At 46.0% G+C, this 21,749-nt stretch overlaps 2 protein-coding genes across 3 annotated transcripts; one reads left to right on the forward strand and one right to left on the reverse strand.

The window, feature by feature from the left end:
• The first annotated feature begins 1,476 nt into the window (after nucleotides 1-1,476).
• On the forward strand, nucleotides 1,477-6,930 carry aoc1 (amine oxidase copper containing 1). The gene is made up of 5 exons (XM_084485229.1): nucleotides 1,477-1,707; nucleotides 2,400-3,950; nucleotides 4,346-4,634; nucleotides 4,780-4,912; nucleotides 5,339-6,930. The coding sequence occupies exons 2-5, from the start codon at nucleotides 2,402-2,404 to the stop codon at nucleotides 5,606-5,608; spliced, it is 2,241 nt and encodes a 746-aa protein (XP_084341355.1). The 5' UTR covers nucleotides 1,477-1,707; nucleotides 2,400-2,401; the 3' UTR covers nucleotides 5,609-6,930.
• Nucleotides 6,931-8,070: 1,140 nt separating this feature from the next.
• On the reverse strand, nucleotides 8,071-20,191 carry LOC311366447 (myosin-7-like). Of its 2 annotated transcripts, none has more exons than XM_084485234.1 (38): nucleotides 20,077-20,191; nucleotides 19,744-19,966; nucleotides 19,226-19,369; nucleotides 18,989-19,145; nucleotides 18,881-18,908; nucleotides 18,679-18,787; nucleotides 18,460-18,552; nucleotides 17,687-17,750; nucleotides 17,462-17,560; nucleotides 16,703-16,806; nucleotides 16,480-16,618; nucleotides 16,279-16,397; nucleotides 16,022-16,171; nucleotides 15,656-15,826; nucleotides 15,254-15,563; nucleotides 15,093-15,166; nucleotides 14,323-14,528; nucleotides 14,098-14,221; nucleotides 13,877-14,013; nucleotides 13,537-13,792; nucleotides 13,211-13,453; nucleotides 12,958-13,134; nucleotides 12,695-12,840; nucleotides 12,512-12,602; nucleotides 12,031-12,420; nucleotides 11,813-11,939; nucleotides 11,373-11,491; nucleotides 11,095-11,291; nucleotides 10,817-11,000; nucleotides 10,561-10,726; nucleotides 10,330-10,454; nucleotides 9,815-10,123; nucleotides 9,524-9,727; nucleotides 9,144-9,440; nucleotides 8,854-8,958; nucleotides 8,594-8,689; nucleotides 8,364-8,498; nucleotides 8,071-8,269 (listed from the first exon to the last, which is right to left on the reverse strand). In XM_084485234.1, the coding sequence occupies exons 2-38, from the start codon at nucleotides 19,942-19,944 to the stop codon at nucleotides 8,249-8,251; spliced, it is 5,817 nt and encodes a 1,938-aa protein (XP_084341360.1). In that variant the 5' UTR covers nucleotides 19,945-19,966; nucleotides 20,077-20,191; the 3' UTR covers nucleotides 8,071-8,248. The 2 variants fall into 2 exon arrangements, with proteins under 2 accessions (XP_084341360.1, XP_084341361.1); XM_084485235.1 differs by having other exon boundaries at nucleotides 19,744-19,962; nucleotides 20,077-20,190.
• Between the last annotated feature and the right edge of the window lie 1,558 nt (nucleotides 20,192-21,749).

The following is a 21,749-nucleotide window of genomic DNA, read 5'->3' on the forward strand; positions in this document are numbered from 1 at the left end:
CCTAGCAGCTCTCTGATCCACCTAGCAGCTCTCTGATCCACCTAGCAGCTCTCTGATCCACCTAGCAGCTCTCTGATCCACCTAGCAGCTCTCTGATCCACCTAGAACCTCTCTGATCCACCTAGCAGCTCTCTGATCCACCTAGCAGCTCTCTGATCCACCTAGCAGCTAGAACCATCCAGGGGGAGAGCCCCATAGTTCTGTAGTGGTAGTAGAAATAGTAAGAGACAGAGTTTGATTGCTTCAACAACAACAACAACCACCACTTACATTTCATGTGATCTTCTCCACTCAATTTCAAACTGAATTTTGAGACCTGTTGTACAACAAAGGAAGAACTATGATCATGTTCAGGGTGGGGAGTGTGTGCGCTGCACTGGCGTACGCCTCGTGGGTCAGAGGTCAGCTGGTATCACTGTGCCGCTGCAGCCAGCGGAGCACAGCGCTCAGATGTCGGGCTCCATGCAAACCTCTTCTGTTTCTGTCCACAGCTCAGTGCAGTGCATTGGATGCATGACAAATGTGGAAATGAACCTCTCGGCTCCACTCTTTTTAGAAGTTTTATTCACTTCCCAAAAACAAAGTGAACAATAAATAAACAAAATAAATCAATGGTTCCAAAAACACAAAATCAACATTTGAAAAGAATAAAACAAAAGCTATTGTGGCAACCCAGCTCGGCTAGAGTGAACCACCTTACTTCAAACAGCACGCGATTCTCTTGGCTGTTAAGCCACAAAGGCACTTTTAATCAAACATAAAGGATCTTTCGTAAAAGAACAAAAAGATAATCGGGTGGCACAGCCACAACGGCTGGACTCTCCGTGCACCCAAGCCAAGAGAGCCCTGAATGCACCTTGGAGCAGGCTTTTTAAGGTCTGCTCTCCTTTGGGCATCACGTTGATTGTCCTGGGCCGAGTTGCCACACTATTAGCAATTTTCTAGCTGAAATACAGCATCATTTAGCCTAACAGGAGGGTGTAAGTAGTGGCCTCACGTCAAGCCACCTCTTCCTTACCCTCCCAAACAAACAATGCAACACCCCTTAAATAGGCCACCTAATTAGTCACAGGTGGACCAATCAAGGCCCATTAGGCCATACCATGTGTCAGGGGGGACCATTTCAAACATAGCGAACCGTCCTGTCGCTGGAAGTGAGAAAGGTTTCACTTTCTCACAGCAAACAAGAGGTGGGTGGACGGATGTTGGCACTCGTTAAGCCACGATAATGGAAAAGCTCTCAGCATGTCAATGGATCTCATTATTTCACTTCCTTGCCCAAGTAAAGATAAATATTTGACTTATGCTGCCATTTACAGCACTGAACACCCCCACTGTCCATGTACGTAGGCCTCCTACACGGAATCAATTCAAGCAGAAGGCGTCTGTGATTTCATCATATTTACAACATGTTGGCCAATCATTTTTTTTCCCTGCAAAGTAGGAGGGTAAATTCCTCATTTTACTCAACACTTTGGTCCCTGCGCTAAGAGAGGAGATATTGTTGACCGGGTCGCGGGCGTACCCAGAGGACCGTGCTCTAGACGGGCTTTGAAGAACCAGGACTCCAGGCTTTGAAGAACCAGGACTCCAGGCTTTAAGGAACCAGGACTCCAGGCTTTGAAGAACCAGGACTCCAGGCTTTAAGGAACCAGGACTCCAGGCTTTGAGGAAGGAGGACTCCAGGCTTTGAAGTGCATTCCACAGGTGCGGCAGCTAGGCGTTCTGCTGCAGATTCTAATTAACATTCCTCTTCTTATTTAAATACTTGCTGTTGTATGAGCCTGTGATGCAAATTTGAAGCCGAACTGTATAATGGTGGGAGACCTTGCTAGTTCCTTGCCTGTGATAGACGTGATTTATCTGTGATGTGATTTGAATGTTTTTAATTCCTGATTCTGATGGAAAGCTGACATATATAAGACTTTTAGTAGCGTGGGATTAAGTTAAATTTGTCAAAAAACAGGTTAAGATATAAGATAATGCTATGGATGACATATTTATTTTAACTATATATTACTATCAGATATATCAGTAATACTAGCATGGGTTTAAGTGAGCAATGTTTTATTATTAATTCAATTTGATTTCAGGAAATTTGCTTTGAGATCAATTAATCAAATAAAATGTATATTATCAAATATTGTTTTCTGACGCTGATATCTTCACACTTTGAACTGTCATACAAAAAGATGAAGTATTCTCTTCTTCAAAAATGATCAATAGAGATTTCTATAAAGATTGTTCTTCTTTGAAACTATACTTAAGTCTGTTTGTCTGTCTGTCTGTCTGTCTGTCTGTCTGTCTGTCTGTCTGTCTCTCTCTCTCTCTCTCTCTCTCTCTCTCTCTCTCTCTCTCTCTCTCTCTCTCTCTCTCTCTCTCTCTCTCTCTCTCTCCAGATATGAGGGTTCTCCATCTTCTTCTGTTCATGCTGGTGGGCTGCGGTGCAGCGAGAGTGCGGAGGTCCAGGGGACGAGACTGGGCCCATCACGGAGCCTCGATGTTCGCAGACCTCTCCGTCCGTGAGCTGAAGGCCGTCCGAGCCTACCTCCACAAACTACCAGAGCTGGGGTTGACTGGTGCCCGCAGCATGCCTCTGACCAAGAACAGCATCCTCCTGATTGAGCTCCACCTCCCGAGGAAACACGAGGCCCTGAAGGCCCTGGACCGGGGGCAGGCCAAGCCCCCCCGAGAGGCCCGGGTCGTGGTCCAGTTTGGGAACCAGGCCAACCCTAACGTCACTGAATACGTTGTCAGCCCCCTACCGTTCCCCCACAGCCACAGAGTCAAGGCCTTCAAGAAGAATAAGTTCATCCCGTTTGAATCCCGCCCCATGACTTTTGTAGAGTACCAACACATGAAACTCATGCTGGAGAAGATCTCCACCCAGGCTCGCACGCTCCTGTTTGAGACGTCCGGAGGCTTCTCCTTCACCAACTGCACTGACCGCTGCCTCACCTTCACAGACGTTTCCCCCCGTGGGCTCCATGTAGGGGAGAGGAGGAGCTGGATAATGCTCCAAAAGAATGTTGAGGGCTATTTCATGCACCCTATTGGATTTGAGGTCCTGGTTAACCACAAGGACCTAGATTCTGAAAAATGGTTTGTTGAGAAGGTGTGGTACAATAACCAGTACTTTGACAGCTTGGAGGAGCTGGTAAGAAAATATGAGGACGGAGAATTAGTGAAAGTCCAGCTGCCTGAGCATGACGAGGAAGACCTCTTCTCCACCTACATTCCCCGTGGCCAGAGCAACTCCGCCTCAGACATCCACGGGCCCAAGTTTGTCCAGCCACAAGGACCTCGCTATCACGTTGACGGCAACTTCATCGAATACGCAGGATGGTCCTTTGCGTACCGCGTCCGCTCCTCCGCCGGCCTCCAGATCTTTGACCTTCGGTTCAACGGAGAACGGATCGCCTACGAGGTCGGACTGCAGGAAGCGATCGCCTTCTACTCTGGTGACACACCAGCTGCCATGCAAACCAAGTTCATCGATTCTGGTTGGGCGATGGGCACCTCAACATTCGAACTGGCGCCTGGGATTGACTGTCCTGAAATCGCCACCTTTGTCGACCTGTACCACTACTACGACACGGACAAACCTGTGCACTTCAAAAATGCCCTGTGTATTTTTGAGTTAAACACAGGGATTCCACTCAGAAGGCATTTCAACACAAACAATATGGGGGGGTACAACTTCTTTGGAGGCCTAGAGAATAACGTGCTGGTGGTGCGGGCGACTTCAACAGTTTACAACTACGACTACATCTGGGACTTCATGTTCTACCAGAACGGGGTGATGGAGTCCAAGGTCAGCGCCACTGGATACATCCACGCCACGTTCCTCACGCCAAACGGTCTTAACTACGGAACCAAGGTTTATAACCACGTACTGGGCAACCTTCACACACACCTGATCCATTACAAAGTGGACTTCGATATTTCTGGTGGGTAGGAGTAACCTTGTAAGTAGATTTTTCGCTTTAAGTGCAAGGCATTATCAAGGAAAATGTTTTCCCCTTTTATTGATACAGAAAGATGGTTGAAAATTATATGAATGGGCTCCCAGATAAGATGGCCATCTGGACTTTAGTCCCAATATTGGTCTGCCCTTCCCAGATAAACTGATCCCTGCTGTGTGAATTAGGTCAATGATTCATCACGGGTTCCTTTGCTCATGTTTTCTCTAAATTTTCTACCACAGCCTGTGATGTGACATAAGATGGAATGAGGAGAATTAGGGCCAGAGTTAATCTATCTCAATTTTATTTTAGAAACATCTAAAAATATTTCCACACATTTTGAAACTGATCCTTGTTTTTTGTATGCAATGGTGATGCAGGACGGGAGAACAGCTTTGAGTCGATTGACCTCAAGTATGTCAACTTCACCAACCCCTGGAGCCCCAAGGACACCATCATCCAATCCAAGCTGCACAGGACGCAGCACGCCACCGAGCGCTCCGCTGCTTTCCGCTTCGGGAAGAAGATGCCTCGCTACTTCCACTTCTACAACGCCAACGAGAAGAACAAATGGGGCCACCACAAGGGCTACCGCATCCAGCTCAACTCCCACGCCCATAGCGTGCTGCCCAGGGGCGTGAAGGAGGAGAAGGGGGTCACCTGGTCACGGTAAGGACACCAAGCTCCTTACGCAAACTCTGCTCTCAAATGCTCTTATTACCACATACATGAAATATGCATGGTGTGTGTGTGTGTGTGTGTGTGTGGTACACAAGACATGTTTGGTAGTAATACTTAACAAATTACTCGCCAGGTACCCCCTAGCTGTGACCCGGCATAAGGACAGTGAGCTCAGCAGTACCAGCCTGTACAACCAGAACGATCCATGGGACCCTATGGTGTCTTTTGAGGATTACATCCGCGACAATGAAAACCTGGACAACCAGGTGGGTTTCCCTCTGATTGTAGATCATAGAGATGTGGCACAGTGGCACATATAGGTCATGATGGAAGCCGTTACAGTGATAGATCTTACCCCTATTCCAGTAGGAGCCATGTATTTATAATCTTGGTGCTGGACAGACTAATCAAAGTGTCAAAGAGCTCGATCTGCTCCCCCTAAGCTCCGATGAGGGCAGGACCCCCATGTGAGCCTGTAGCCCCACCCTACCCACCTCTTATCTGGGGGTCTTGCTCACTAAGTCACACATTAGAGACAAAGTACATTGAAATAACATGAAGAAGGTTTTTTTGAATTGAAAAACAATGTATAGAATATAATGGAGGCCAAAATAAGGGAAGGTGTAGTATTGGGAATAGTTTTTAGGAAGAAACTCGAGTCGAGTGTAACGCTCTGCTGCTGTTGAGTGCAGGACCTGGTGGCGTGGGTGACGGTCGGGTTCCTGCACGTGCCTCACTCAGAGGACATCCCAAACACCGCCACACCCGGGAACTCTGTGGGCTTCCTCCTGCGCCCCTTCAACTTCTTCAACGAGGACCCCTCTCTGGCGTCCAGGAGCACGGTCATTGTGCGACAGGACAAGGCCGGGAACCCGGTGGTCCAGAGGTGGACCCCGGCCCGGGTGGGACACTGCGTCTCGGACCAGCCCTTCTCCTACAACGGCACTTACTCAGAGGTCTAGAGAGGGTCTCACGCCAGACGGCTGATTGAACCGGCCACATGCTGTAATGCTAGTATGCACAATCCTAAAGAGATTTTATGTTCTATTTATATCATGGAGTTCAATCAATTGGCATGTATGTTCACAAAATTGGATTTGAGTTTGAAGGATAGGAAGTAAATGGTGTCATCGCAGTATCATAAAACCATCTTTAGTTCACAGCAAATGTACAAGCACGCCATCAGTGGCGTTTATATGATTAATGTAAATGTAACTAAAAGCTTCATTTTTGTGCACTATATGAATGTGATGCAGGACCTTCTTTCGCTAAATAAAGCAGGCCAAATCCCTCCAAGGTGTCTGTATGAATTACAGCGTGAGTCCGACCTCTATGTGCCCACAGGAGACAACAGACCTGATCTGACCGTCACAACAGCCTCCAGACTAAACCCACGTTGAGCTCCCTGAGCTAATCCCCCCGTGGGTCTCCATGGCTAAGGGTTAGTCGCTCCGAGCATCCAGGATGCAGGATGCAGGGCATCCGTCACTGAGTGGGGGAACAGGCCTGGCTCCCAGCGCCTCCACTTAACTCTCACAGCAGGGGTCGTTTGAGCTGCGAGGACAACCGAGCAAACAGCCTGATGCCGGATCCATCCTCAAACAGTCCAGGATGCCGCCTGACTGTGGCGTCGTCCATGGCGACGCTCACTTCCCATAACATTACTTTACGGAACGGATGGGACATAACTTCAGTCATGTGTACGAAGCCTCAAAGACTAGGGCCAACCAAAGTCCATGTTTTCTGGACACAATTCAGACCAAAACAGGTTGGATTTTCCAGCAGCCTGGTGTGGAATCAGCTAATTGTGTGTTGCGGTGGTGTTCAGACGTTCTGTCCTGTTGAGGCTGTCTTAAAAGACATTTGTTAAAGGAATTTTAACAAATGTCATCAGGAATTTCTCAATCTAAAGGCCTCTCTTAAACCTCTTTTAAAAGTGTGTACAGACTTTTTACAGACGGTAAAATGACGGCTAACACAAGAGCTACGTGCAGGCGGTAGAGACGGTGTGTTAGAGTAGGGGGACAACAAAGCAGCGTGAAGGCATTCCTCAGGGCTAACTAGCATTCCACTAGTGTTTGCCATGGCAATGGTGGACTTTGTTTCGTAACACACAAACCACGGCCAAACAACACAAAATCCTCAGTGATTCCCTTTCCCACATCTTTGAGGGAAATTAAGTATAAAACAAACATCAAAATGCTATCAAAATGGATAAATATGATGTTTTTTAAGAATTCATCCATTCTACTGTATATAATTAAAAATCAATACTATCTATTTACTAATGGTGTGCAACTGTAGATTATTTTGCATGATTTATCTATAGTAAAACAAGGATATAGGGATTTTAGGGATTTGAAATAAGTTTAGGGTGTTTTATTTACCTGAGGAATGAGGCGGGCTGAGTGCTGTGATGTACCTTGGCTGTCTGGCGCCCCCTGGCGTCTCCTCACACCAGTTCAGCTGATGCTCGAAACAAGTGACGCTATTAACCTAATTCACATGCAATTAGGAATATGGGGACAATTAGTAAAACACACACAGAATAACGGGCCATGCATACTGACAGAACTAAATAAACCCTGGACACTTCGTACAGCTCATCTCAGCACATTAAACATTAAAACACACTAAACATTACCCCCGTCGACAATCCCGTCCGCCAGGGTAAGGGCAGTGTCCCCGTTTTAGTTTTTTATGACAAAAACACCACATGTTTGGAGGTTTTTACACCACTGAACCCAAAATGTCCCCGGATGTTGTCTCAGAAATATGGTCACCTTACATTTAACCCCCTGCTCCCCCTCACACTGAGACTCGTCTGCTGGCCTTATAGTATATAATATATCGAATATAATGTATACTATAAACTAGGCGATCAACCTGGAAACATTTGGGTTTGGGCGGGCTCAAACAACTGGTTAACTACGGATAGCACACCTTTGTTTTTAACCTTCAATAGCCAGGCTAGTAAAAATAAAAGACCATATCGAGTTATCGTCGCATAAGTTATCCTGCCGTTAGCTCGTACGGTAGCGCCAGTGTGTAATCCTTCTAGTTAGGACTATGGCGTTCTAGTGCATAAGCAAGATAGCATTGCACGTGTCGAGTGTTAGAGAGTGCACAGTGAGACACAAACCATCCAGGCAGGACGAGCTGACCCCCACGCAACCACACGGTTCTCCTCCTCCCAACACGCACATCTCTGACAGGCCGGGAGAAGAGCCTTCGCTCCGTTACAACGGAAGTCTCTTGTGAATGAATGAATATGGTTAGGGTGACGCTTCTCAAAACCAGATATTGTCTATGATTAAATATAACAAACTATATATTGTCTCACTGGACAACAACAACACGCCATCTATTATCCCACACCCAAAAAGTACTTGACTAAATGAAGAGACAGGACATAAACGGTGTTTGCATTCTGCTCTATTGTTTATTTTGTATACAGTGATAAGACAGGACATGTGAAGCAGAATGCAGATTTTCTGCATTCTGCGTCATGTGCGTCACTTTCACACACATACACACACACACTGCATTGAGTCTAGGAGGAGGACCTGCCATCAGGAGCTGTGATGAGCCGCGCCGCACGCTCACTCCTCGTCGTGTCCTTTCTGGAGGCAGCGGACACAGAACACAGGATCAGCGTCTGAACAACATTACCTCCTCGTGTCAGAGTGTCGGTGCAGAGCGGTCGACAGCGCGCACCTTAGGACCGGTATCCCTGCTCTTGGCCTTCAGCTTGTTGACCTGGGACTCAGCGATGTCAGCCCTCTCCTCCGCCTCGTCCATCTCATGCTGCACTTTGCGGAGCTTCCCCAAGTGGCTGTTCGCTTGTTCCTCCTGAGAAAACATGGGAGTGAAGCGTAGTGTGTTTTTAATATGCACGAACGTGGCCAGAATACAACAATGAGGCCTTCACACACATCTCTACTTACTGCCTCCTCGGCTGTCCTCTTGTAGGATTTGACCTTCAGCTGGAGTTTGTCCACCAGGTCCTGAAGACGACACAAGTTCTTGCGATCTTCGTCAGTCTTGATCAAAAAAGAATGGAGAGCACTCATGGTTAACTTTAAGTGCAGTCCACTAGAAATGTACAATGTACCTGATAGGTACAGTATAAATACAGGTAATTATCACATCACATTGTACCTGACAGGTATTATATCTAGTAATACATTATAACATCACTATGTACCTGATAGGTAAGTTCCTTAATGCGTCTCTCATATTTACGGACTCCTTTAATGGAGTCGCTACTCTTCCTTTGCTCAAGTTCGACTTCAGTTTCCAGCTCCCGCACCTAAATGAGACAAATGGATTTAAGCACCTTGATGAGACAAATGTACTTAAGCACCTTGATGAGACAAATGTACTTAAGCACCTTAATGAGACAAATGTACTTAAGCACCTTGATGAGACAAATGTACTTAAGCACTTAAGTACTTAAGTTTTGAATGGAGAACTAAATGCTCTAGTGGCACCCACCCTGGCCTCCAGTTTCTGGACCTGCTTCTTTCCGCCCTTCATGGCAATCTGCTCAGCTTCATCCAGGCGGTGCTGGAGGTCCTTGATGGTTTGTTCCATGTTCTTCTTCATGCGCTCCATGTGAGCACTGGTGTCCTGCTCCTTCTTCAGCTCTTCTGCCATCATGGCAGCATCAGTAATGGCCTTCTTGGCCTTCTCTTCAGCATTCCTACACTCCTGCACAGCCTCTTCAACTTCATTCTGAAGCTGAGCTGTATCGCCTTCCAGCTTCTTCTTCTGGTTCAGCAGACTAGTGTTCTATAATCATGAAGCAGATTTGTTTGTGCAAGTCATTTTAAACCTAGATATTCTGACATTTGACCATCTTGAATTCACTCTACCTGAGAGTGGAGCAGCTGAACTCGCTCACTGACATCCAGCAGTTCCTGCTCAGCCAGTTTACGACCTCTCTCAGTCTGTTCCACCAGAGATCTCAGCTCATCAAGTTCAGCTTGCAGAAGATTGTTGCGTCTCTCCACAATGGCATTGTTCTCTTTCAGATCATCAATGGCACGAAGAGCATCATCAAGCTGCAACTGGGAGTCCTACAAAGACAGAAGATAGAAGCTTTCAAAGCCTCTTGGCATTAGTTTGTCATCCTAAGTATGCGTTAAGATACACCTCCAACGTACCTTCAGGTGGGAAGTGACAGCCTTGAGCTGCTTCTGAGCTTCAGACGCCTGCCTGTTGGCCTGACTGAGCTGGATCTCCATCTCATTCAGATCACCCTCCATCTTCTTCTTGATCCTGAAGGCCTCGTTCCTACTGCGAGTCTCAGCCTCCAGGGAGCTTTGCAGAGTGTCCACCACTCTCTGCTGATTGCGTTTGGCCTGCTCCATCTCTTCATCCTTCTCGGCCAGTTTGCGCTCGATCTCAGCCTTCACCTGGTTGAACTCCAACTGAGCCCGGAGGATTTTGCCCTCCTCGTGCTCGAGAGACCCCTGAGAAGTAAATCGGTCACTTATTTTTCATTTGAACTTCAAACCCAGACTGAAAAGCCTGAGGAATTCTATGAGATAAATGATCCTTTTACAAAGGTTGCTTGAGCTTATCGGGAGCTAGTTCTAGGTTTTAGGATGGAAGAGAGAGTGCTTAAGGTAGGACATGCCGTGTGAATGTCTTTTTAATTTGTATGGGTCAATCTCACCTCAGCTTCTTCAAGAGCTGTTTGTATCTCAGCCTTCTCCTGCTCCAGCTGTTTGCGGATCTTCTCCAGCTCATGAATGTTCTTTCCACTCTCACCGAGTTGCTCAGTCAGGTCAGAGATTTCCTCTACAAAAGTTGAATTTACATATTTTTTTTAAATTGTTGTTGTTTTTCGCTGTGATTGGGATTCACAGTTTTCTGTGTTTGTTCAGGTTAGAGTATCTCTGCCTACCTTGGAGGTTTTTGTTCTCCCTCTTCATGGTCTCCAGTTGGTCCAGAGATTCTTCATAAGAGTTCTTGAGTTTGAAGAGCTCAGTCCCAAGTGACCTGGCCTCCTTCTGGGAACTCTCCAGCTCCGACTGGGACTCCTCAAACTTCTGCTTCCACTCAGCCAGGACCTGATGTCATCAAATACATCACATACTGTACATTACATCATCTTTACACGTTCGGTATACTGTGTATGTTTGTGCTTTATTTTCAGTTACCTTGTCAAAGTTTCTTTGCTTCTTGTCCAGGACTGCAGCAGCAGCATTTGATCTTTCCACATCCACCATGAGATCTTCAATCTCACCCTGAAGCCTGTGTTTAGTCTTCTCAAGGGAGGAGCATTTAGCGTTGACCGCTTCCACAGCTTCCTCTGCGTCCTGCAGACGCTGCGCAAGCTTCTTCCTATCAGACAAAAGGACACATTTAAATATTGACATTGTAAACCATAGGTTGACATATTCACATTTAATATGTACTTATTTTTTTGATTTCTTACTTTGCCTCCTCCAGCTCCTCAGTCCTCTGGATGGCGTCCGTTTCATACTTTGTTCTCCACTGAGCCACCTCAGTGTTGGCCTTGGACATGCCGCGCTGGAGCTCAGCTTTGGCCTCCTGCTCCTCCTCAAACTGCTCCCTCAGCAGGTCACAGTCGTGTCGAGAAGACTGCACCGCATGGGCGAGTGCGTTCTTCGCCTGGCAGGTCGTCATACAGGCCGATTAAAACATGGTGAAGACTAAATCGGTTTTGATCAGATGAAGAAGCAGCTTTGATACCTTGACTTCCTCTTCCAGTTGTCTTTTGAGGTCTTCAACCTGCTGGGTGTAGGACTGCTTCCCTCTGGTCAACTGTGAGACGAGAGAAACCTTCTCCTCCAGCTGCCTGGACAGTTCACCTGTGGATGGTTACATGTTTGTCAGGATATCCCTTCTCCTTTAGCCACAGCCAGACCACACCCCTACGATGTGAGTCTTTCCAAGACTGACATTAATATCTGACTCAGATGTAACTCACAATATGAATGTACTTACCTGTAATTTTATGACAGTATATTTGGTAGGTTAGTGGTGGATACATCCCTCTGTGATATGGTAGGTTATTCACTTAGGTTAGTCACTTTAAGATGTAGTAACTAAATCATATTGAACATGCATGTTTGTTCTGTTCGCCCAGCTTTATGTTTCCCTCATGGTAGATGGTACATTGATGATCATACCATTTTCAGTTTGAAGCTTTGCTTTCTGCATACTGAAATCATTGATGGTTCGTTGCCCTTCCTCAGATTTCGTCCTGTATTCACACATCTGGTCCTCCAAAGTGCGACACATCTTTTCCAAGTTTGTCTGAAAACAATTGCAATAATAATTGTTTTTATATAGACATACTGTAGGAACATGAAATGTCTCCGTTGTCCATCTGCAAAGGGAGACTCACCTTGGATTTGGCCACCTGCTCCATGGTGGAGCACACGTCATCCAGCTCCAGTCGGCACTCACTCTTCTCCTTCTCCAGCTTCTGCTTGACTCTCTGCAGGTTGTCAATCTGCTCCCCCAGATCAGACACGCTGTCTGCGTTCTTCTTCCTCAGGGTGGCAGCAGTGGCTTCGTGTTGCAGCGTGGCCTCTTCGAGGTCCCGCCGCATCTTCTGGAACTCGGCCTCCCTCTTCTTGTTCATCTCAATCTGGGCCGCCGTGGCCCCACCAGCCTCCTCCAGCCTCTCGCTGATCTCCTCCAGCTCTCTGGCCAGGTCCGCCCTCTGCTTCTCCACCTTGGCCCGGGCAGCTCTCTCCGACTCCAGCTCCTCCTCTAGCTCTTCAATGCGGGCCTACAAATATAAATATTTATTTTTTACATGAAACCCTGTGAATACATCTAAATGCATCAGTTGGGGCTTGTTTCTGCACAGGTGAAATTACCTGAAGCTCCTTCAGTTTCTTCTGGAGCTGAGCAGACATTGCTTGTTCATCCTCAATCTTGCTGTTGAGCTGGCTGACCTCAAAGTCCTTCCTGTAAAAAAGGTGACGATAAAGTACAGTATATCATCATGCCTCTTCAACCAAGTAGCAGTGGTAGAAGTAGTCTTCAATGTATTTTCTTACTTTTTGAGCCTCTCCTCTATTTGCTGCTTGTCATTTTCCAGATCCATCACACTCTCCTGGGTCAGCTTTAGGTCTCCTTCCAGCTTCCTCTTGGCTCTCTCAAGGTCCATCCTTATCTTCTTCTCTTGTTCTAGGGATCCTTCAAGCTTTTTGAGGAAGAAACTGTTTTTAGATTGCAGATTTGATTTTGCTTGCAGCCTCAGATGATAGCTATAGCCTTATGATGTATGGCGTCAGCGCAAGGAGGTTAATGGACTACTCACGTCATCAACCTGCTGTTCCAGCTTGGATTTGGCCTTGGTCAGAGTGTTGACTTTGTCCTCCTCACTCTGCAGGTCATCCAGTGTCTGCTGGTGGGCCTCCTGAAGAGCCTTCTTCTCTTTAGTCAGCTTGGCGATAATCTCATCCAGCGCTGCCATCTCCTCGGTCAGGTTTTTAACCTAAACACTTCTCTGGTCAGTATCCTTCCAAACATCACTGGGTAATATAATTTGTTAGGTAATGGTTCTACCGGACCTTGTTCTCAGTGGCATGCTTCTCCTTCTCTACTTTAGCCAGAGTGAGCTCCAAGTCATCGATGTCTTTCTTGAGTTCTGAACACTCATCCTCCAGTTTCCTCTTCTTAGCAGTCAATTCTGAGTTCATCTCTTCTTCGTCTTCCAGCCTCTCGGTCAGCTCTTTGGATTTGCCCTCCAGCTGGATCTTGCTCTTGATCAGACCCTCACAGCGCTCCTCTGCATCAGAGAGACTGTCTTGGTCCTACATGATGGAAGGAAAGCAAAACTATGTAATAACACCACCATTGAAGCCACTTCACAAAACACATCTTTGGTCTTTCTTACAGTCTGGACTTGGATTTGCAGGTCATTCTTCTCTTGGAGAAGTGAGACCATCTTTTCTTCCAGCTCCTTCTTGCGGGCCTCAGATTTGGCATAGGCTTCCTTTAGCTTGAGGAATTCTTCCTTCATGTTGGCCATCTCCTTCTCAGTCTCAGCTGATTTCAGCAGAGGCTTGATCTTGAAGTACATCTTCATCCAGGGCCAGTTCTTGACCCCCATGAAGGCCCGTACATTCCACTGGATCACCAGTAAGGCATCCCTGGGAATCAATCCATGTCAATGTTTTTAGAACCTTTCCTAATAAATAATAACACAAATATTAACACATCATTGTTCCTCTAACCTGCGCTCAACGATTTTCTGGAACTCAAGTCGAGCAAGTATTCCACGTGATCGTGATTGGAGTCCAGTTATGATGAGGGTAAGACGGTCGTCTCTCATCTCCTCAAGAACACCCAAAAGACCAGCTTTGAAGAACACCTACATTTGGAATTAAATAAAATGATCAGAAAATATAATTGAATAAATAGAAGTTTGTTTTCTGCCACTTCACCCAGTTCAAACCTTGGTGTGTCCAAATCTGTACTGTTCATGGTCAATGTCAAGAGAGCCCAGCAGTTTCTCTGCTGCCTTCTTGTTGTCAATGAACTGCCCCTCTGGGATGGCGTTGGGATTCAGAATACGGTATCTGAAACCAACAGACACAGTGAAGGGACGTCGGTCATCAGATACCAGCACACCATGACTGCCTTGAAGTCCTCCCCTTCCCTGCGTGTTCTCCGTCTGTACCTCTGCTTGAAGTCCCCGTACTGGATCCTGTTGGGGAAGCCCTTCCTGCAGATCCTGATGCCCTCCAGCACGCCGTTACAGCGCAGCTGGTGCATCACCAGGGGGTTCTCCATGGCCCCGGGGGTCTTGGTCTCGTTGGGGATGAGGCAGCGGACAAAGTGAGGGTGTGTGGACCTCAGGTTGGTCATGAGCTTGTTCAGATTCTCCTAAGAGGAGGAAATACACGCCCTTCATCATTAATGATGTAGAACGAATGAGAAGACTGGTAACGGGAAACGTTATCAATACGACACATGATATTTAATAGCCATGGGATAACAGGTGGGTATCGCAATCCTCAGTTTGGACTATATGGTGCAAGTAAACATTGGGTTGAATGAATAATAATGAATAATCCAAACATATAACTGACGTATAAACTGATTAAAATGCAGGCTTTAACCGTCCAAATTCATGCTTGGTGCGATTCTAATGAAATGTGGAAGGGTGTCCTGTTTGTCCTTTGCTCAGGAAATCACGGCCAATTAGCCACTGTTCACAAGTATGTAACTACATAATAAATTAAATTCAATGTCAAGTTGTTGTTTTTTTTGCCATACTGACATCCGGCACTGCACCCGGCGGCGCTCTAACCCAGTGTTCAGAGACCTGCTAAGGGGACGTCAGTGTGTTCCACCCCAGGGACGTCAGTGTGTTCCACCCCAGTGTTCAGGGCCCTGCTAAGGGGACGTCAGTGTGTTCCACCCCAGTGTTCACTAACGGGACGTTACCCTGTGTAACGCAGACACCGTCTGGAAGGAGGAACCCTTTTTCTTCTTTCCTCCACCTGCACTTGCAGCCGCCTCTGTAAAGTACAAAGAGCGTTGTCATCCTACAGTCTACATGTGGCATAACAGGGCTTACATCCGTGTCTGAAAGAAGCATCACACACCCGTGTCTGAGCCAGCGTAGCCAGCGAACAGCACCGCCAGCAGCTTCAGGGTGGACTTCTGGTAGAGCCCGACCACGGTCTCATTGAGCGGGTCCTTGTTCTTCACCAGCCAGTTACCAATGTTGTAGTCAACCACACCAGCGTAGTGGACCAGGGAGAAATGGGCCTCCGGTCTTCCCTTAATAATCCTGGGCTTCTGGAAGTTGGGAGTCTTTCCAAGGTGATTGTCGTACAACTTGGCTTTAAATGTTGCATCACTGGCTTTGGGGAACATGCACTCCTCTTCAAGGATGGACATGATACCCATGGGCTAAAAGGAAACAAAGTGAATAGATGGTTTGAATATGTAGTTAAAGAAATGTGTCCTTGCTAATCGTCATTAAACCATATACCTCAACCCACCTTTTCAATGAGCTCAATACAAGCTGCCAAGTCCATTCCAAAGTCAATGAACTCCCAAACAATTCCTTCCTTCTTGTACTCCTCTTGCTCCAGGACAAACATGTGGTGGTTGAAGAACTGCTGCAGCTTCTCGTTAGTGAAGTTGATGCACAGCTGCTCGAACGTGTTGAACTTCAATGGGAGAACACAGTGGAGCAGTTAGAACCCACCCACCCCGTAGTACTACTCACATAGGTGGAGCAGTTAGAACGGGTCCTCACACCCACCACGTAGTACTACTCACATAGAGAACATGGCAGTACTCACACCAAAGATCTCACACCCACCACGTAGTACTACTCACATAGAGAACATGGCAGTACTCACATCAAAGATCTCAAACCCAGCGATGTCCAGCACACCAATGAAGTACTGGCGAGGTTGCTTGGTGTACAGAGACTGATTGATCCTCACGACCATCCAATTGAACATCTTCTCGTACACTGACTTGGACAGTGCACCAATGGAGTAGTACACCTAGAAGTTAACCACACAGAGGTTTACATTAACTGTTGTGATCTAACCTTTCCCTTCTTTGTCCACCTGGAGATTTTCTTTGATCCTTTTATTATAGTAAAGCTCACCTGCTGTACACTCTGGCCTTTAGTGACCCACTCATTGCCTACTTTCACCCTCGGGTGACACAGTCCCTTGATGACATCAGCAGAGTTCAGACCCATCAGGTATGAAGCTTTATCAACATCTGTAGAGCAAGTGGAAAAGGAAGCATTAAGTACACACAGAGGACCTTGAGGAGCTAATAGAATGACGTCCTGGTCCATCACCCTCAGTGCCGTCTGCCTCCGCCTGCTCCTCTCTCTGCTTCTGCTTGTACTTCATGTTTCCGTAGTGCATGATGGCTCCTACCAACTTGTAAATGCCGTTTTTCTCCTCTTGGGTGAAACCCAGCACATCAAATGCATCCTAAACAAAACACAACAGGCTGATCACAGACAGACATAGAGGAGCACTCTGTAATAGCTGGCCGTTCATCATTTTACTACTTACATCAGTGGCGATCAGCTCGTCCCTGTCATCTATAGAGGCTACCGTTGTCTGTCCTTGGGAAATGAACTGGTAGTCATACGGGTTGTTGGTGATTAGCAGCATCTCTGGAAGACATTTATGAGTATACGATTCAACACAATATAGCTCCGCACACTTTCAAATTAAAATTGCACAACCCCACCAGACCAAATAACGTGCAGTGCTTGCAAACATTTTAAATAAGTTGCATGCAACCTTTAATATGCAACGTGTGCTACTACAATAATAAGTTTTGTTTATTGTTGTTTTTTTGCTGTGGTACAAATATAGATTGCATCCTGGAAGTTTCAGGGCGGGCTTCCACTATGCAGGTGAGCTTACGTTTGTGTATTTTTGTATTGTTATAGAACTAGAGATATCTAGTCCCTATGGTTGGGTACGAATGGCTCATAAGCTTAAGAGAAATATATATTTTTCCTGGATGCACTGGATGAGATTATGTGAGTTTGTGATGTCGCAACGCTGAAGCAGTTAAGAAAAGTATGGGGGAAGAAAAGACTCTTCATTGTTATGTTGTATATTTTTGACATAATATAGGTAAATATTAGTGGAATCTGACTTCAATAATAACATATCTACATTCAGCAATAGTTGAAGTTGCACGTTTTTCTGACCGATAAGATAATTTGGTGCCCCCAAACGATTTGACATTGCTCATGATTGTCCTTTGAAATGGTCTGGTTTGCGGCTCAGCGTTTCCTGCTGTGTCTCAATGCTCACCAAGGAGCTCCGGTTTCTTTTGAGACAGGATCTGGTAGAAGATGTGGTAGTCCCTCTCAGCCTTCAGCTGGAAGGTCACACGAGACTTCTCCAGAAGATCTACCCAGAAAAACAAGAAACAATTGAATATGGGAAAACATGCAATGTCTGTATTTGGATTTAATAATATGCAATCTTCTTTAAATCTTATGGGCTAAACCCACAATTCGCTGAGCTCTTACTTACATGTTTCAATGTCAGCCGATGACAGCTTTCCACTGATGCCAAAATGGATTCGGATGAATTTACCCTATGGACAGTTGCGGAAAAACTGAAGGTTAGACAGATGAAGCACACAAAAAAACAAATGCACGACACCATTTATTTCACCATCAACGAAGCGCATGACTCGACTGAGATAGCCTTCGTCCAAGTTAAACGAGCTCAAAGGCCGATGAGATGAACTGAAGAAGGGACTCATCTTGACATGAATCATCTCCAAGTAGTTCTTGTTAAATTGCTTTTTTTTAGCACGAGAGAGGGCACAATTAACTTTAACTTTAACATTTAACTTTACTTGATCAGCTCTCTTTAGTCTGTCAGCCTTCCAGATCCATGCAGATGTTATGTGACTAGCCTACATTGTATGGATTGTGATGCTTTTAAAAAGTAACATGAATTAGTACCATGAATACAATTTTTAAAGCTTGTCGATATTGAGTTACTATAAGCAATGTTTAATGTGAAATGCGCCAAACAGGGCGTTACACTGTATGTGTCCGATAAGCTGAAACTCCTCTCAAACGGGCCTTCAACATCAACCGCTTGGTCCAGCGCTACTCCAGAGCTAAGCCAGAGCTGGCCTATGACAACGGCTGAGTAGAAAACAACCTTCTTTCCCAGAGAGTCACAGTATTCCTGTAATGCTTTGGATTTCATGACAGAGTAACACAAATCACAGAGATGGCCTCATTCAGAAATTGCTTACGAGGTGTGGAGAGATGAAAATGTGGACTTACAAATCTAGAGGAGTTATCGTTCCTGATGGTTTTGGCATTCCCAAAAGCCTCCAGAGCAGGGTTAGCCTGGATGATTTGATCCTCCAGGGTCCCCTACAAGTAAAAATGGATCTCACATTAATTCTTGTTCATGCAATAAAAACATATTGCTGTACATATTTGGGTGAATTTTAACCTGACTGCTTATTGCCCCCCCTGCCTGCATCTGTGAGCTGGTACCTTTTTCTCAGAGCCTACAACTTCCTTCTTTCCAGTGACAGCAGCGATACTGGCGAAGTACTGGATGACTCTCTTGGTGTTCACAGTCTTCCCAGCACCGGATTCTCCACTAGATGGCGGTATTGCAACATTAAGATTAAACAAAAGCTGCTATGGCTTATGCAAACAAATGCTCAATAAATAAATAAGATGTCAAACTTACGTGATCAAAACAGACTGATTTTCTCTGTCTGTGAGGGGGAAAATCATGAGATAAAATACATAGAAAGGAATTGTATCAAGTAAATGAATGCGTCTTTCATTTACTCACCTGACAACATGTACTGGTAGGCATTGTCGGAGATGGAGAAGATGTGGGGAGGAGCTTCACTCCTCTTCTTGCCTCTGTAGGCGTTGACCACCGACTGGTCGTACACGGGCAGCCACTTGTAGGGGTTGACAGTCACGCAGAACAGCCCCGAGTAGGTCTGTGGGGATGCCGTGCTGGTGTTAGGTGAGCGTACTGTTACCATGGTGCGTTCATATCACCGTGCTCTGGGAGACTCACGTAGATCATCCAGGCGGCGTAGCGCTCCTTGAGGTTGAACAGCACGGCCGGCTCATGGAGGAAGGTGAACATCGCCATGTCTTCAATTTTATCGTACTTGGGCGGGTTCTGGGGATGGACATCAATCTCCTTGACAGTAACGGTCTGATGGGATACAGAACACCGTTACAGAACAGTTACAGAACACAGATACAGAACACAGTCACAGAACACAGTTGATTATATACTATCTCTCGACACTAAACAAAACTTTAATATGATAGTTTTGTTTAGAAAACAGTTCTTCTATATTATTAGATTGTTCTTATAAAATATAATATACAAATACATTTATTAGTACAACTAGGATTGGGGCTTGTTTTTGGTGTATATGCTTATCATTTCAATGTCTTTGGTGTCAGATGTGGTCTGTGAGATGGTCCCCTGAGATCCATCTAAAGTGCATATGATAAAGTCACAACATCCCTTGATATCGATGTTTATCGCAAACAGATGTTTGCAGTTGGAAGAAAAACTACCTTTCCGAACTCGGTTTCCGCAGTGACTTTGTCCCCGTCTCTCGAGAGGATCTTGGCCTTCACAAACTCCACTTCCGGGTCCGTCACAAAGCATTCTTTCTTCATGTCAAACTGCCGGGTCTGAGCCTCCAAGCGCTCCCTGTCCGACTTCCTCAGGAAAGGCGCGGCCGTCCCAAACTCGGCCATCACGGCGTCTCCCATGTCTACGGCTGCTGAGCTCTTCCTGAAGAACAGGAGCCTTCGTTAAAGACTGAGAGGACGCTAGGTTATGACTTCAGTGAAGGACCCCAAGACTCAATTATCACCCAAAACAAAGAAATTGGCAATACATACCTGTAACAAGTAAGCTTCAAGAGGGCTCTGTGACCGTGTGCTGGTGTGATCAAGCCTGTTGGGTTGTGGGTGGCCTGGGCTGGTCTGAGCTCCCTCTGGGCAGACTTGGGTCCGGATGGATCGAAGCTGAGACTCTGGTCCCTCTTTAACTCTTTATATAAGGCTCCATCAAGCCAAATATGGAGGTAAGACCTTTGTTTGATTGCCGCGTGTCACAAGATAACAAAAGACCTGGGCTCTATTGTTCTGGAGGGGAGGGGCTGACCGATTTGGACCGCGGCCTTCTGAGTCGCTGCTGCTTCTTCTCCTGATCAATCACACACAAATGAAACATTTATCGGTACATATTAGTAGAGAATGTTGTATGATGCTTTAATGCAACAAAATGAAAATAGAATGAAAAGTCTGTGAAAAACAGAAATGCATTGGGGATATTTTAACTAAGTCATTCAACTTGAAAGCATTTTAATGACATAAGGATGTAAGTACTTTCTAGAGGCCAAGTGATACATAACGAGGTGGGAGTTAAGGAGCGCCACGGTCTTGCTGGATTTACAACTTCTTAACGGCCATAGGTCAAGATGACTGTCGGGTGTCGTGTTTGTGCAGTAGGAGAAAGTGTGAGGTGTCTACAAGGTATTAATATGGTTCTATACATCATGGGAGGTGAGTGCTTCACCCTCCACGCTGCTTGCCAAGGGTTTCGTTTTACTTTCCCCCCCCTCTGAACCTTCACAACTTCACAGCTCGTCTGCTGGCCAGAGGCGTCTGTAACCTTGAGGTTCACAGCCCAGCGTGGAACATACCGCTCTATGTTAGGAGGCCCCATACTCAGCTGTCTTGACCACTCACTCCAGAAATGCTTCCCACAGACGTCACCACGTTCAGTCTTCTGAAAGACCAACAGAGTCCTGTCAGAATAAGATGTGGTGCAGGGTATGGAAGCACAAGGGCAAGTGACAGCACCAGGTTTGTTTTTAGGAAGGAAATGTTTTGTGGAGTAGTCTTTTTTTTTGGTCTTTTATATTTCCAATCATAAGGGGTCTCCACTTACTCGAGCATCACTATCATTTGTTTCTTTTGCAGTCAAAAACCTAAACTTATTCAGTCAGCACTGGGAGAAATGATATACAGCTATAACGTCCAACTGTCTCTAATGGTCCAGGCATCCATCCCTCTTTATGGAGGATGTGACCCTTCCTCACGAGGGAAAGGGATTAGTTAGATAAACCACAAGGCCATCAGCACATGGCTCTGTGTTGCTTACGTCTTTGACCGATAAAGAATACTGTCACGGACAAGGAGACGAAGAAAAACCTTCAGACTGTTGCCGATGGCGCGGCTCCCAATACGGAAAGACTGCAGCTGAGATGGAAGGGGTCTGGCATTTCATATGTTCAATCAAAAAAAATTTATGCTTCATTGCATATTTTTAACAGCAAAATAACGTTTTCGGGGGGGGTTGTAAAGGCAAAGTCCCCTTTACTGCATCATCACAAGATGTGAAGGGAAGTATAAAACAAGGCCTGTAGGGCTCATGGCTCCTTCTCGTGACGCCTGAGGACAAAGATAAACCTGTGAAATTCTTCTTGAGGTCCTGTGAGTGCTGCTGAAGTGGGTTTGAAAGGCCTCGCCCCCTCATTATTCCAACATCCCGACTCTGTGGCAGGTGT

The sequence above is a fragment of the Micromesistius poutassou genome (assembly GCF_964030765.1).
Source record: "Micromesistius poutassou genome assembly, chromosome: 21".
In the NCBI taxonomy this organism is placed as follows: domain Eukaryota; kingdom Metazoa; phylum Chordata; class Actinopteri; order Gadiformes; family Gadidae; genus Micromesistius; species Micromesistius poutassou.

Coding starts and splice junctions, on each gene's coding strand:
- aoc1 (XM_084485229.1), top strand. CDS start 2,402: ATGAGGGTTCTCCATCTTCTTCTGTTCATGCTGGTGGGCTGCGGTGCA. Junction 3,951..4,345: donor AGTGGACTTCGATATTTCTG/GTGGGTAGGAGT, acceptor ATGGTGATGCAG/GACGGGAGAACAGCTTTGAG. Junction 4,635..4,779: donor AAGGGGGTCACCTGGTCACG/GTAAGGACACCA, acceptor ATTACTCGCCAG/GTACCCCCTAGCTGTGACCC.
- LOC311366447 (XM_084485234.1), bottom strand. CDS start 19,944: ATGGGAGACGCCGTGATGGCCGAGTTTGGGACGGCCGCGCCTTTCCTG. Junction 10,727..10,816: donor AGCAAAGAAACTTTGACAAG/GTAACTGAAAAT, acceptor TGATGACATCAG/GTCCTGGCTGAGTGGAAGCA. Junction 10,455..10,560: donor GGAGAACAAAAACCTCCAAG/GTAGGCAGAGAT, acceptor CAACTTTTGTAG/AGGAAATCTCTGACCTGACT.